At 39.6% G+C, this 13,835-nt stretch overlaps 1 protein-coding gene across 2 annotated transcripts in view; it reads right to left on the bottom strand.

The window, feature by feature from the left end:
- Positions 1-13,835, bottom strand: part of GHITM (growth hormone inducible transmembrane protein) — a 16,035-nt gene extending 2,200 nt beyond the window's left edge. The window contains exons 1-8 of one of the 2 annotated variants that reach the window (XM_003828215.5): positions 11,358-13,835; positions 9,322-9,489; positions 8,194-8,293; positions 6,843-6,954; positions 5,935-6,076; positions 2,123-2,231; positions 723-911; positions 83-254 (exon numbers count right to left, since the gene is read on the bottom strand). In XM_003828215.5, coding sequence (XP_003828263.1) covers positions 83-254; positions 723-911; positions 2,123-2,231; positions 5,935-6,076; positions 6,843-6,954; positions 8,194-8,293; positions 9,322-9,450 — 953 coding nt within the window. In that variant the 5' untranslated portion in view covers positions 9,451-9,489; positions 11,358-13,835. Of the gene's footprint in view, positions 1-82; positions 255-722; positions 912-2,122; positions 2,232-5,934; positions 6,077-6,842; positions 6,955-8,193; positions 8,294-9,321; positions 9,490-11,115 lie in introns of both variants that reach the window. The other variant, XM_055093084.2, reaches the window with a different exon arrangement.

The following is a 13,835-nucleotide window of genomic DNA, read 5'->3' as shown; positions in this document are numbered from 1 at the left end:
AGCCATAAACCAAAACAGGTCAAATACACACAAGCATCCTTACGTGACAGAGTAACAGTGTTAAATAAAAAGCATTACTTACGAGTTAATGGGATCATATTTTTGAACTCCATACATTGGTGATACTTCTGCACGCTTGATTACTTTCTGGGTATCATACAGAAGGAACATGCTGAAAAGAACTAATCCACCGTACATTGCCACTGAGTAAAGAGTGGCACCAGCCACGGTGGTAGGTGGAAGAAACATAGATCCTGAAATCAAAATGCGAAAACAATTAAGATTTTTTTAAAAAAGGATTTCTGATAACTGAGTTTATGATTTATATTACTTAAGAAAAAATCTCCTTGGTATACTGTGTAGGTAAGACGACATCTGGGTACATGTACTGTCTAATCTTATTTACATTAGTTCAAAATCCATGATACTCATTCCTCCAATGAGCCACTTGCCCATTTCACAGGAAGGTTCTTGCATCAGAGCAATATTCATGTTCTCCAGACCAACTTTCCCATTTTAGATGTGTTTGGTAAAGCCAGTAATAACGGTTGACCATGTTGCCATGATTTTTATATGATGTCAGGTAGTAAAATCCAGTCAAATTAGCATAAATCTTTAAAAAAACTTTAAAAATAAATGACTCAATCAATTAGGATATTGGAGTATTTCAGGTTACAGGAAACTATGCACCAAGAATTAAGTGTTAAAACACAGCAGCTTACCCAGTGAGGACACAAAGACGAGACCCAGGCCCACTCCCAGGGGCGCACCCATGTTCAGAAACTTTTCACTGGGCGCACACATGGCCACAGTGGAGAGGCCTCCCACAATGCCAGCTGTGTACCATGCAGCTCTGATGAGAAGAGGACCCCCTAATATTGTCAGAGGAGCCACCACTGCACCCATCACACCTGGAGAAAGAGCAAGTGCTCATTAAGTATTTACTAAATAACAAGCAAAAGGAAAATATCACTGCTAACATGCCACTTTATATTATACCTTACTGTTTAAGCACTATGATTCAAAAAGTTCTGCCTTTAGATAATACTACCCCCACCAAATTCTACAGCCCAAACTGGTGACTACTCAAATTCTATATCACAACATTAACACTATTCCTAATCAATCACACTCACAAGCAAACACTAATCTACTTATTTAGTAACCATCAAATTCCATGTAGCTATTTGAATCTGAGCTTACCACTAGTTTCTACAACATTCATATAATAATTGAGATAAACAAGCTTAAAACAAATAACTCAAGGTCAAACCTACTGCTGTCAAAAGGGAAAGCACATGATGATAAACTTAAAATGTGGGAACTTCTAAGACAGACACTGCTGTTTCTTTATGTAGTAAGGACTGCTAACAGCTTATAAATAAGTAATTTTAGTTGTCAGATATTTATAAACAATTTCATAAAAATTACAGTAAAAAATTTACCAGTAATTCAACAAAGGTAAATGGAACTCCTTAATTGAAAAAAAACTTAGATAATGCATCATTTCAGTGCTAAGCAGAATAAGTTACCTTTTTCTTAAATGTCGTTTACCTCATAGACTAGGCACAAAGCTATCTTTACACTGAATTTTCAATACTAGCTAGATCAAGTTATATGGTTAATAAGGTATACTATCTCATGATGATGAATAATTTAAAAATACTTTTTGCTCTAGGCAAAACAGTGGGTGAAATTTCTACACAGAACACTTCTATTAGGACTCCTCTCAGTTTTTTGTTATTTCGCAGCAACATTTTTAGCACAACTTTCTCTATCCTCAGTTTTTAATTTTTCTAAACATACCAGACAAAAACAACTCTCAAATGACGCATACTAGATATAAAACCCTCCTGGTATTGAACAAAATACACAAAAGTAAATCTCTGCATATACTAGACTGTCAGAAGATACAAGTTTCGTATTGAAGATGTCCATGGTCTTAGCAAAATCAACTTTTCAAAGCAAAGGTCTGGCAATAATGCAGCCAGTAATGACTGAAGAAAATGGTGTTTTCTAAACATGAGGTTTAAATTCCATGTAGGTCATTTACAACTGTGAAGAGCCACCCAAAAAAGGTGGTAGTCAAGGTTGTCTCGTAACAATTTAAAACAGAACATACCAGAATGTAGCAACCAAGCAAGATGTTTTGGGCCTGGGCTCTGGTCATATGGTATTGATCGTACCAGCATTCCAGCTCCAACCATGGCTGCAAAGGTCACACCAATTGTCTGAAAGACAAGTACTATTAAGAAAAACTGAGCTTTATATGAAAACAAAGCAGAAACCCACAGGTTTGAAGTACAATTAGTTACTTCTAATAAACTAGTTGTAAAAATATTAAAGATAATAAATCAAAGCTTAAGGCCAGGCGTGGTGGCTCACGCCTGCAATCCCAGCACTTTGGGAGGCTGGGGCAGGTGGATCACCTGAGGTCAGAAGTTTGAGACCAGCCTGGCTAACTGGTGAAACCCTGTCTCTACTACAAATACAAAAATTAGCCAGGCGCAGTGGTGCGCGCCTGTAGTCCCAGCTACTTGGGAGGCTGAGTGAGGTGGGAAAATCACTTGAACCCGGGGGGTGGAGGTTGCAATGAGGCAAGATCGTGCCACTGCACTCTAGCCTGGGCGACAGAGCGAGACTCCATCTCAAAATAAAAAAATAAAAAATAAAAAATAAAAACTTTAATTTTTCTGGCACATTAAAAGCTCTGGGTTTATTTCAGAGTTTTGGCTAAGTTAGCACGAGTGCCCCCTACTGCCATATATGAGGTTTTGCAGACAGCTTCAAATGCATGTCTTAAGCTTGAACTGGCAACACATCTTTTAACAATTTTACTCTTGTTGGACAGAGGTGAAACAAAAACCCTTTAGGGATCCCAAGATAATTAACTCTTAATTAAAAAATATATTTTTGTATAGCACAAATAGCATTTTCTTTAAAATCAGTGATGCTTACAAATTAGTAATTTTTTAAAAAAATATATATAGCACATCACTTTGAACTCCATATTTGCTAAATGAAGACTTGAAAAATAGAAAGTAGATTATCACAGCACATGGAAAAGAAAAATGAGAAATAAGATTCTACACTTCTACCCTTCCAGGTTTATGGCTAATTTGGTCCTCATTCCTTTTCTTTGCCTATCTTAGATTTCCAGTGTTATAATTAAATATTGCTTGTGTATGACAAGAAGAATGTATTAACATGTAATGGAAATAAGACGGTGCTAATCTCCAAGAAATTTCAATCAGAGATTGCAAACTTGTAGCCCTTGGAATCAGGCCACAGATGTTTTGTTTGGCAAACTATGTTTAAAAAAACAAACAAACAAAAAGAACATGGTGAATGGTTTTAGTTGAAAAGGTTACTCTAGATGTCAGTAACCTCTAGATGTCAACAATCTCCTGTGTGACACACTAGGCCTCCTCACTCATCTGTATTATCTGTCTCACCTATGAACATCAAAATATTCAACCTCTAATATAAAGTACAGGTAAACCAAATAGCTGGTTTTGCCAAGAATGGGAAAACCTTAACATGAAAAAGCATACTGAGCTGGGTGCAGTGGTATGGACCTGTAATGTCAGTTACTTGGGTGGCTGAGGTGAAAGGACCACTTGAGCCTGGGAATTCAAGCCAAGCCTAGGCAAACATAGAGATCTAGTCTCTATTTTTAAAAAACATTAAAAAGAAAAGAAAAGCATATCGAGCTCCACTCCACCATTTTCTAACGAGAAATAATTACTACAAACTATTTCACACATCCTCTGTGGACAGCAGCAATTAAATTTTTTTAAGATCTTCTATGATCCAGTCTCACTCCAAACTCTGCATTCCAACTATACCGAACTGGCACAGCTGCCAACATGCCCCAAAATTTCAGGCCTCCTTAATTCAATCCATCATGCCTAAGAATATCTCCTTCCATATCTGGTCGACTTACTCTGGTACTGTCTCATCTCAAAAGCTTTTTCTAGTAGGTACCCTGGCTGCCCAAGAGCAAGATCAGATACCTCTCCTCAGAAGCACTTGGGACAAACTTTGACATTATCTGTGTGTCTATGTGTGTGTTTGTATATATGTCTGTCACACCCAAAAGGTTACATCTTCATCTCTGTAGCACTTGTCTTTGGCTTTCCTATTTTCTATATTACTAACAGTGGAAGAGGGTAATCTTTTGCCCAGAAGGGACTGAGGATATGGCCCAAACACAAAACTTCTTTGAAGCCTCATTTTAGGGCCTAAAATTTTAGGTAAATATTGTCATGTTTATTACAAAAGTATTGTTTTAAATTATTTGCATCTGATTAAAACTGACATCCCCAGTGAAACATTCTGTGCCTTTGTGAACCTCTGGGCTGGGAGATTCATGATGTCTATGTGAAAAAGCATGATCCTAAGAATATATAAATATCCAAATGGCTGCTACTGTAAATGGTTATCCTTTAGTAAAGTACAACACAGTGAAAATAATATGGTTTTCGTCCCTATGTGAGGAATCAGTGTTACATGAACTCTCCTTCCCCTCCAGTATCACACTCTGCTCTAGTTCAGGTTCTTATCATCCCTCATTTCAGATCTTACAAAGGCACAGCTGGTACACCTGCTCCATGTCTCTTCCACATTGGTTCTAAAAACTCAAATATAAATCACGCTTTTGTTGTTCCAGTATCTCCAATGGCCTCCGACTGCTTAGGTTCTCTCCTCAGCTTGACAACTGTATCCTTTCTAACCACGTCTTCTTTACCCTCCAGACCTCAAACACTTGAATTTCCCTCTAATGGGATTGTAAGTCACCTCTGAAATTAGGTTTTCCTACCTCCTCTTCCCTTAAACTGTTTGGTAAAATTGGACCGCCCTTGTCTACTTAAAAAAAATTTTTTTTAATTTTTAAAATTTTCTATTTCTTTAAAAATTACAGACAGTGTCTCACTATGTTGCCCAGGTTGGTCTCAAATTCCTGGGCTCAAGCAATCTTCCTGCCTCAGCCTCCTAAAACGCTGAGATTACAGGTGTGAGCCACTGCACCTGGCCCTCTTGTCTACTTCTAAAATAAATGAGACATGTTAGCCTTCAACAACCCTGATGAAATAAATGTCTCCTTCATAGAACTTGCCTAACAGTCCAAGACAGAAACTCTCAACTGACTTTGCACTTTCTTATTGCGTATCTGTGCCACTTATTCCAGTTCATCTCTTCTACCAAATAGCAGGAGAATAGGGCACACATATTCAAAATCTCTTATCTAGCAAAATAACAAGGGCTCCAGAGAAACCGATTAAATATAAAATCTTCTATAAGGTCAAGAATCTTAGGAATAATAGTAGCAGCACTATTCTGCTCTTAAGTGCATAGGCATTTCCCTCTGACTTCTAAGATGATTTTGCATTTGCTTTATTTTTTTAGTAAACTGCTACAAATTAGAGGCTGTCTGATCTCTGCTGCTAGACAAAAATGTTGTCCCTGTAAGTTTGATTTCTAACTCCTCTGGTATTATTCGAATACATGTTTAATAAAGAATAATAGCTGACCTACCTAGAATGAACTTCCTACTTTTATCTCAGCTGCACTAATACAGGTTGAGTAACCCTCATCAGAAATGTCTGGGACCAGAAGTGTTTCAGACTTCAGATTTCGGACTATTTATCATTACACTTCATTGTTGTTAGGGTTCAGGATCCCTAATTCAAAAACCCAACATGTGAAATGCTACAATTTTCTTTGAGCATCATGTTGACACTACAAATGTTTTGGATTTTGGAGCATTTCTGGATTTTAAATTAGGGATGCTCAACCTGTAATTCATACATTATTTGAACAAAAACTTGTTCAATACAGTATGCTTTCCATTTAATAACCCTTCCCTCCAATATATTTTATCTAACCTTTTGATCTTTAGATGAAAAAGGAAAACAAAAACAGCTGACTTACCACCCAAGAGCCTCTCATCATGAAGTTCATGAGAACAGGCGTTCTGCTGATTGCTATAGCAGACAAAGCTGTTAAACCAATACTCCCTGCTAAGTACATATAGGTAGAATGAATTCTATCCTTGACATACTGAGGCCAAATTCTGTAAGAAACATGACATGATTAATTTATGAAATTACAGATTTGATTTCTGGTTGAGTCACACACTAGCTGGGCGACCTCGGGATAAATCATTTTACACTTTAAATCTTATTCACTTCATTTATCATGGAAATAATTATGATAATTATGCATACTTGGGAGTTACTGTAAGGACTAAATGAGATAAAACATACAAGCACATATAAAAAACAACATATTTTTGGCTGGGTGCGGTGGCTCATGCCTGTAATCCCAGCACTCTGGGAGGCTGAGGTGGGTGGATCACCTGAGGTCAGGAGATCGAGACCAGTCTGGCCAACATGGTGAAACCCCGTCTCTACTAAAAATACAAAAAATAGCCGGGCATGGTGGCATGTGCCTGTAATCCCACCTACTCAGGAGCCTGAGGCAGGAGAATTGCCTGAACCCAGGAGGCGGAGGTTGCAGTGAGCCAAGATCGCGGCACTGCACCCCAGCCTGGGAGATAGAGCAAGACTCTCTCTCCAAAAAAACAAACAAACAAACAAAAAACATATTTCATATTTTCTCTTTGCTTAAACACATATAACCTTGCTAAAAGATTTTTATTTAGATTTGAATAAATAAATGTCAAAGAAGCAAAAAGAGATTCTCTATTTGTGTATATACACAAAGATTAGACACAAAACATTCCAAAGTGACTAAAGATAGGAATGAGAAGAAAATTGGAATTTTTGTTTTAAGGCTGGAGTTGTTTAGGAACAGTTTACTTAAAACAATTTACTTACACAGCCTTTTCAATAGCTCCAATCTCATTAGACAGTCCCAAGCCATAGTAGCACAATGCTCCAAGACCAACAGCAGCCCCTCCAGCAACAAACCATCTTCCCATCTGATCAACTGCAGAACACAGAAGGAAATGCAGGTTAGTACTGGCACGTCTGGACAAAGCCTTTAAAATATTTATGAAGGGAATCAAATCATGTACCATATTTAATAGAAGCCATAATCAGTGCATATGGGGTACAGAAATTGCCTCAATGTTAGGTAACCAGTAGAAACAAACACTCCTGAAACGAAGGTGTAAAAATCAGTACAAAAAAGAAAGGATCAGGCTTGGTGAATCTTCAACCTCCCTCCAACAATATTTGAGGGAGCAGTATACCTGTAGACGTGGAGCTACTTCTGTGATACATATTATTTAACTAAGAAGAGGTTGAAGTATATTCACATGACATTCATGGAAAGTAAAAAATGAGAAGGAAATGTTAACAGTCATACCATACTGCATGGTATTAACACAAATGATGCTTTACGTGGAAATCAAGAAAAAAGAGAAAGAAAATATAATCAGTGTTTATGCAGCAGAATCAAGTGAGAGGAGGCTCCCGTTTTAGGGTACTGAGAGGCAACTAATCAACTCTAACTCAATAGAGGTATTCATAAAGGGCATCTTATTCTTTTAGTCTAATTCGTTTACTAAGAATATTACTAGGCTGTCACTACATAATTTGCATGATTTGGTCTCTAGGGTCAAATCAGAAAGAAATGACCTGAAGGATACTGATTAGGGCTGTCTCCCACTGTAAAGACATTTTGCAAGATTATTAAGGAGCAGTGGTATTCTTTGAATAGCTTTAGGATGATTAACAATCTAGTTTCTGAACTTGCAAAGTTGATATCCAAACTGAACCAAACTGGCAATATATTAAAGTACTGCCCTCCTGAGGCCCTATGTGAGCAGTGAGTTAAAGGATTCTTCTTGGACAGCTAGGCTTTTATTAACATCTATGTGTTGGTGATTTATTCTTAATCTGAAACATACACAAATATTATATGCTTGAATGAGGATTCTACACACTTAAAATGAACTTTCTCAACAGAGTATACCTTTTGGACCATGGCATATTAATAATCCTTTAAAAAAAAGGAAAGTAAAATTTCCACCGGAAGAAATATGATTGATAACCACTGAATCCAGTGCAAAGTACCAATCTTTTCTGGGTCGTCAGATCTCAGAATAATAATGTGGTCTTCCCAGAAAATGCACAAATACACATATATTTTTAGGAAGTTGTTCATGGACCTCTTAAAACATATCCATAGGTTCTAGGTTAAAAACTAAAGATAGCCACCTACTTTTAAATATTTTTTCCATCGATGGTTCCAATGCTGCCTCTTTGAGTTCTTGGCCAGTTCTCCCACGCCGGATCCCAATTCTTGTTTTGGTGGCATATTCCTGACACACATGGCAAACAAAGACACGTACCACCCACATGAAAACAGAACATTAATAAAATAAAATGCAAGATCCCTTTACACTAGAAAACTCTAGTTAAAGAAACTTGGTACTTTCTATATACCTAACTTCACTATGGAAATTTATTAGCCAACTTAAAAAACTAAATGTAAAAATAAATAAATAAATGTAGACCTTACCTGTGCTCCACCTTTGGAAGTTAGTAATTCATTATATTATTCTTAGTTTCAATTTCAGAAAAATTGTTTCTTTCACAAACTACAGATTTACATACCTAGAATTGTTATATTTTAAATCCTAACCAAATACCAAGGTGAGAATCTATTAGCATTTTTAAGATATGCATTCTACAAGCATTATTAGCTATATTTTGTCATCTGGGATATGGACTCAAGAACAGCATCTTTCCTTAACATGAAGCCAAGAAGAGGGAAGACTACTACTTCCATTGTGGCTCTTTTTCAACAGTGGAACAGTTAATTTAAAAGAGAAAATGTCTCCTAGCTTCTGTATATTGTCCTCATTACCTCACACTTCAAACCTTATGATCTGAATGCCAGAAGATAAATCTATTATAAAGATGGGTTTCTTTCTAACCTGACAGATATTATCAATCTCTAAATAAGAGATAATATATTTAGTAATTTATTAATAAGCTATTGGCCAACTGGTAATATCCCTGGGTTCTTAAACTTCTGACTATGTACTGCAAGATCTCCGTTACGCTATGTAACTCTCAATCCCTCACAATGTACTCTAAATTTTCTAAATGAGAAACTCCAGAAGCTGTAAGCCAAGACAGAGTTACAGAAACTCATTTTCTATTTCATATGGGATAAGGAGGGACCAGAATGATACAAAAACTAATGGGGAGAAAGAGCTGATTGGGGATATTATCAGGGCTAACTGACGTATAACACACTAAAGGCAGAGCAGCCATACTCTGCCAAAAAGAAAGCGCACAAATGGAAAAAGCAGCAATATAATAACATTCAGATTATCTTTACCCTGCTAGGTGTTAACAGCCATTGATTCTTCGTGATGGAATTCTTCACAACAGGGGAGGCCTTGGTGAAAGCTGGGTGGAAAACCCTAGAAGGTAGTGTCCGGAGACACACCAGCCTTGCAGCCAACATGGTGGTGGTGCACCAGGTCTACCGAGCAGATCTGAAATGCTAGTTTAAAAAAAAGGCAAAACCAACCAAAAAAACATAAGTAAAACAACCTACTAACCAATTAAGAGAAGGACATATGAGAGTCAGAGTCAAGGAACAAACTATTTTTTAGTAGAACAGGAAATAAAGCGACCTTTTTAATTTTCAGCGATGAATTCTTTGCCCAACCATCCACTGTAATGCAAGAAACCCATCCCAGAGAACACAGCTGAAGATGGAGGAACAAACTAGGTTTAAGTCCCAGTTTGACCAATCAAAACAGATGACTGCAAAAATTATGTGTAACACAGAATGGCTGTTAATAACTGGACGTGATTACAGAGTTTGTGATGGTTTTTACAAATGTAGTTTTGGCTTAAGATTTATACCAGCATCCAGTGGGAAAATTTAAAAGAATCTACATAACTTTTGGGCAAAGGAATAGCGTCATCCAAAGAAGACATGAATAGCTCTTCAAGGTTATACTGCATTACAAAGCTAAAAGGTATTAAAAGAAGCCAACTATATGAATTTCAGCTCATCATACCAAATATTACTTTCCTTCAACATGAGATATAAAAATATTCTAAGTTAACCTATTCTATATGTCCTACTATAATGCGTAAAGGACATTTAGTCTTTCAAAGTAAACAAGTAAACTCAGTTACCAACCAGGTTTCCCTTACATTAGACTCCCTCGATGGTGTCTTCAAAAGAAAAGCATGCTAAAAACTGGATTATCTTAGCTCCAGGGCACATTATACTAGATGGGTGGTCAACCAGAAGTCAGCAGACAGTGTTTCTGTAATGCTAAGGTGAGGTGACTACGATAGGTCAGAATGAAATGACGAGTGTAAACCAACTGGGGCTACCAGCCCATCTCTGCCAATGATTTGTAGCGAATTCTAGGCAAGTGATATATTTCTGGGTCCATTTCCCCATCTGTAACATAAGGATTCCGTGCTCAGACTACAGCGTTGACCCTTAGACTACCTGCTTGAAAGTGCCCCGGATGCATCTTAAAATGTAGGCTCCTGGGTCTTTCTTTGCTCCTAATGATTCTACCCCTAGGAATAAGACCAAGAATATGTGTTTTAACGAACACTCCAAAAGCTAAGAACTATTGCTTTAAGATATCCAACCGTCCTCCGAGCTCTGCAACTGAACGATTAAGGGTCTTAAAATTCGGCACCCGGCCTTTGGGAAAACACCCAGCGCTTTTGGAACTTTCGTGCCATTACATCATCTCAACCTATGGCTGTCCTGTATCTTCCTCAGTACTCAGTCCACTGGTTGGGGCCGAAGAGGTCCAGCTCAGAGTGACCTCCATGTGGCGTAACAGCCCAGCGTGGGAATCCCGCTTCTGACACGTTAGAAGTGACCTTGTGAGGAGTGTGGATCTCTAAGACTCAGATGTCGTTGCTATAAAATGGGGAAAATACTACCGACCCTAATCCAAGGGCTTATGCCTCCGTGAGCATTGATGAGTTTGGGTGCCTGGCCCCGAGAAAGTTCACCCAGCCCGCTAGATTCAGATGAGAACCCGGCAGCAAACTTCCCTGTCAACCCACAACACCTCTGCCCCTGCCCCAGGTGCCGCTACCAGCGCAGCGGCTGTAAGGCCTCGCTGCAAGGATGACTCAGCACCTTGTTGCCCGAGGACAGAAGCACAGCTACACTGAGCCCTTGCCCGCCTGACCAGGGCCTTGTGGCCGCCGCCCTCTCCACCAGGTCACCCACAGGACTGCGACCCCAACGCGCAGGCCGGCCCTGACGCAGCCAGCAGCACCGCTGCTTCCAGCCCTTCCCCCCGCACCCAGCGGTCCCGTGAGGGCGGCTGTCAGGACCACCGGGGATCCCGGGCGCCCGCCGGCCAGCCGGAGCAGTACCTCGGTCCCCCGTCACCTTCGCCTCGCAGTTTCCCTTCCGGGCCCCCAGCGTCGGCCTCAAAGAGCACAGTTCCTCCGGCGCACTGCATGACGCAACATCGAAAGGAGGTAAATAGTACGAGCAGCCAATCACGGGCAGGCCTCTGTCGGAAAAGCGGCCACACTGGGGGAGGCGGGGTTCCGGGTTGCGGAGGCGGGGTTCCAAATTGGTGGGGCGGGGCCAGTTGAGGATTGTTGCAGGGAACGTCATAGTCAGCGTCCATTTTGCGTGTGGGCATGGGAGTCGTCTCGGCCATCTTTGTTTTGGGCAGTGGAGCTCTGTTTTGCTTTTGTTTTAGTCGTTTCACTCGCCGCAGCTATAAGAATTATGTAAAAATTGAAAGAAAGTAATGTTAGAGTTAAAAATTATTCCGTTTATTCCGTTCCTTTCTTTTTGAAGGCCTTTTTGTCCCTTAATTTATCGTGAGATAAATATCTTTCCAAATGTGTCTGCTTCTGAGCCGAGTCATCCGGTTTCTGGGGTCTCACGCCAAAGGTTAGATGGTGATATCCAGAAAAGATTTTTTCTAGATGGTTTTTTCATTGCTTTGTGACTTTCCCGCCCACATTTTCAAGTTTCACCCTAAACCTGTGTAATAGGCCTGATAACAGCCGCCTCTGCTTTGCGCCCAGGGTTGCTCTGAGGACTAAGATGTTTCCATTGCGCGTAATTTGATAGGTGAAGAGCTAGTTGTGGAATACGCGAGGGAGTTACTTTCTTTTTCACTCTCCCTCTATTTCAACAAATATTTACTGAATGCTCAACTTTGTACCAAGCTCTGTTCTAGAAATATATACAAATTAATCAGCCGGGCGTGGTGGCTCAAGCCTGTAATCCCAGTACTTTGGGAGGCCGTGGCGGGTGGATCACTTGAGGTTAGGAGTTCGAGACCAGCCTGGCCAACATGGTGAAACCCTGTCTCTACTAAAAATACAAAAATTTGCCGGGCGTGATTGGTGCCTGTAATCTAAGCTACTTGGGAAGCTAAGGCAGGAGAATCACTTGAACCCAGGAGGCGGAGGTTCCAGTGAGCCCAGATCCCGCAACTGCACTCCAGCCTGGGCAATAGAGGGAGACTCAGTCTCAAAAAAAAAGAAACCAAAACAAAAACAAAAACAAAAAAACAACAAATGAATTAAACCCGTGCGTGCTACCACTATTTTAACAAAATAAAGTCCTTGCTCTGTGGCTTTACTTTCTGGTAGAGACAGAACATAGAAAAAATATAATGTGATAACTTAATACCATGAAGGAAGAGCAGATTAAAACCCTGAAAGGGTGATAAGGTGATTAACAACATGCAAAATTCATGAACCTTTATCTCCTAAGCAGTAGTTAATTGTGATTTATGATTCCTAATCATGTAAACCTTGACAAATATAAAGACTTGCCTTCTATGTGGATAATAAAAGAGTCTGGCAGCAACACAATTCTTATCTCTTTACGCTGAGAATGGCAGGAAAACACTAGAGAAATCTCACGAAACTGAACAGATCAAGCATGATCAGTTTAATTTTTATTTTGATCTATGCCCAATTTTATTAGCTAGCAAATAGGTTTTCTGTTTGGCTCCTTCAGTGATAGTCTTTTTTTCTAGAGCTTCTGTTATCAGCAAAGAGAAAGGATTTACAACACAGTACCAGAATAAAGATCTCGAAGTCAATGACTCAAGCTTTCTTCAAGATTTCTATTAAAGCTTATTCTCTCCATATTGGAAGAAAAATGTCTGATTTCATATTTTCCTTTCTCAAGTAAAGGGCTTGTATTCTTGTTTCCACAGGGGTCAAATATTTTGAAGCAGGGGAGGAATCTGGTCATATCATTGGGAAATATATGCTCTTGTGGCAGTGTAGGAAGGGAGAGGTTCCATGGACCAGGAGACCAATTAGGAATTTATTGTAGTTGTTCAACCAAAAGGCGATAAAGGCTGGAATTAAGTCAGTAGAAAGACACAGAGGGGTTTATGACAGAGATATATTGCTGAAGTGGAGTTTGCAGGATTGAATGATGGGTCAAATATAGCTGATAAGAATGAGGAAGGCTCCCTGAGTAATCCTTCTGAATTGGGTGGATAATTTTATCATTAATTTAGCAATAGGATACAGGGAGAGATACAAGTGAGGGGAAGTAGATACATAAAACTTAGTTTGAAGTGTTAAATTGTTAAGTTCTCTGCTTCTAAGTTCTTAGAGCGTAGGAGAGAGAAAAGGACAAGCAGGGAATGGTGGCACATGCCTGTAGTCCCAGTTACTGGGGAGGTAGCCCAGGAGCTTAAGGCCGGCCTGGGCAACATAGGGTGATGCTGTCTTTAAAAATAAATAAGTAGGCTGTGTGTGGTGGCTCACGCCTGTAATCCCAGCACTTTGGGAGGCCGAGGCGGGTAGATCACAAGGTCAGGAGATCGAGACCATCCTGGCTAACATGGTGAAACCCCGTCT

The sequence above is a fragment of the Pan paniscus genome, chromosome 8, assembly GCF_029289425.2.
Source record: "Pan paniscus chromosome 8, NHGRI_mPanPan1-v2.0_pri, whole genome shotgun sequence".
NCBI lineage: Eukaryota > Metazoa > Chordata > Mammalia > Primates > Hominidae > Pan > Pan paniscus.
This window is presented reverse-complemented; position numbering and strand designations above follow the sequence as displayed.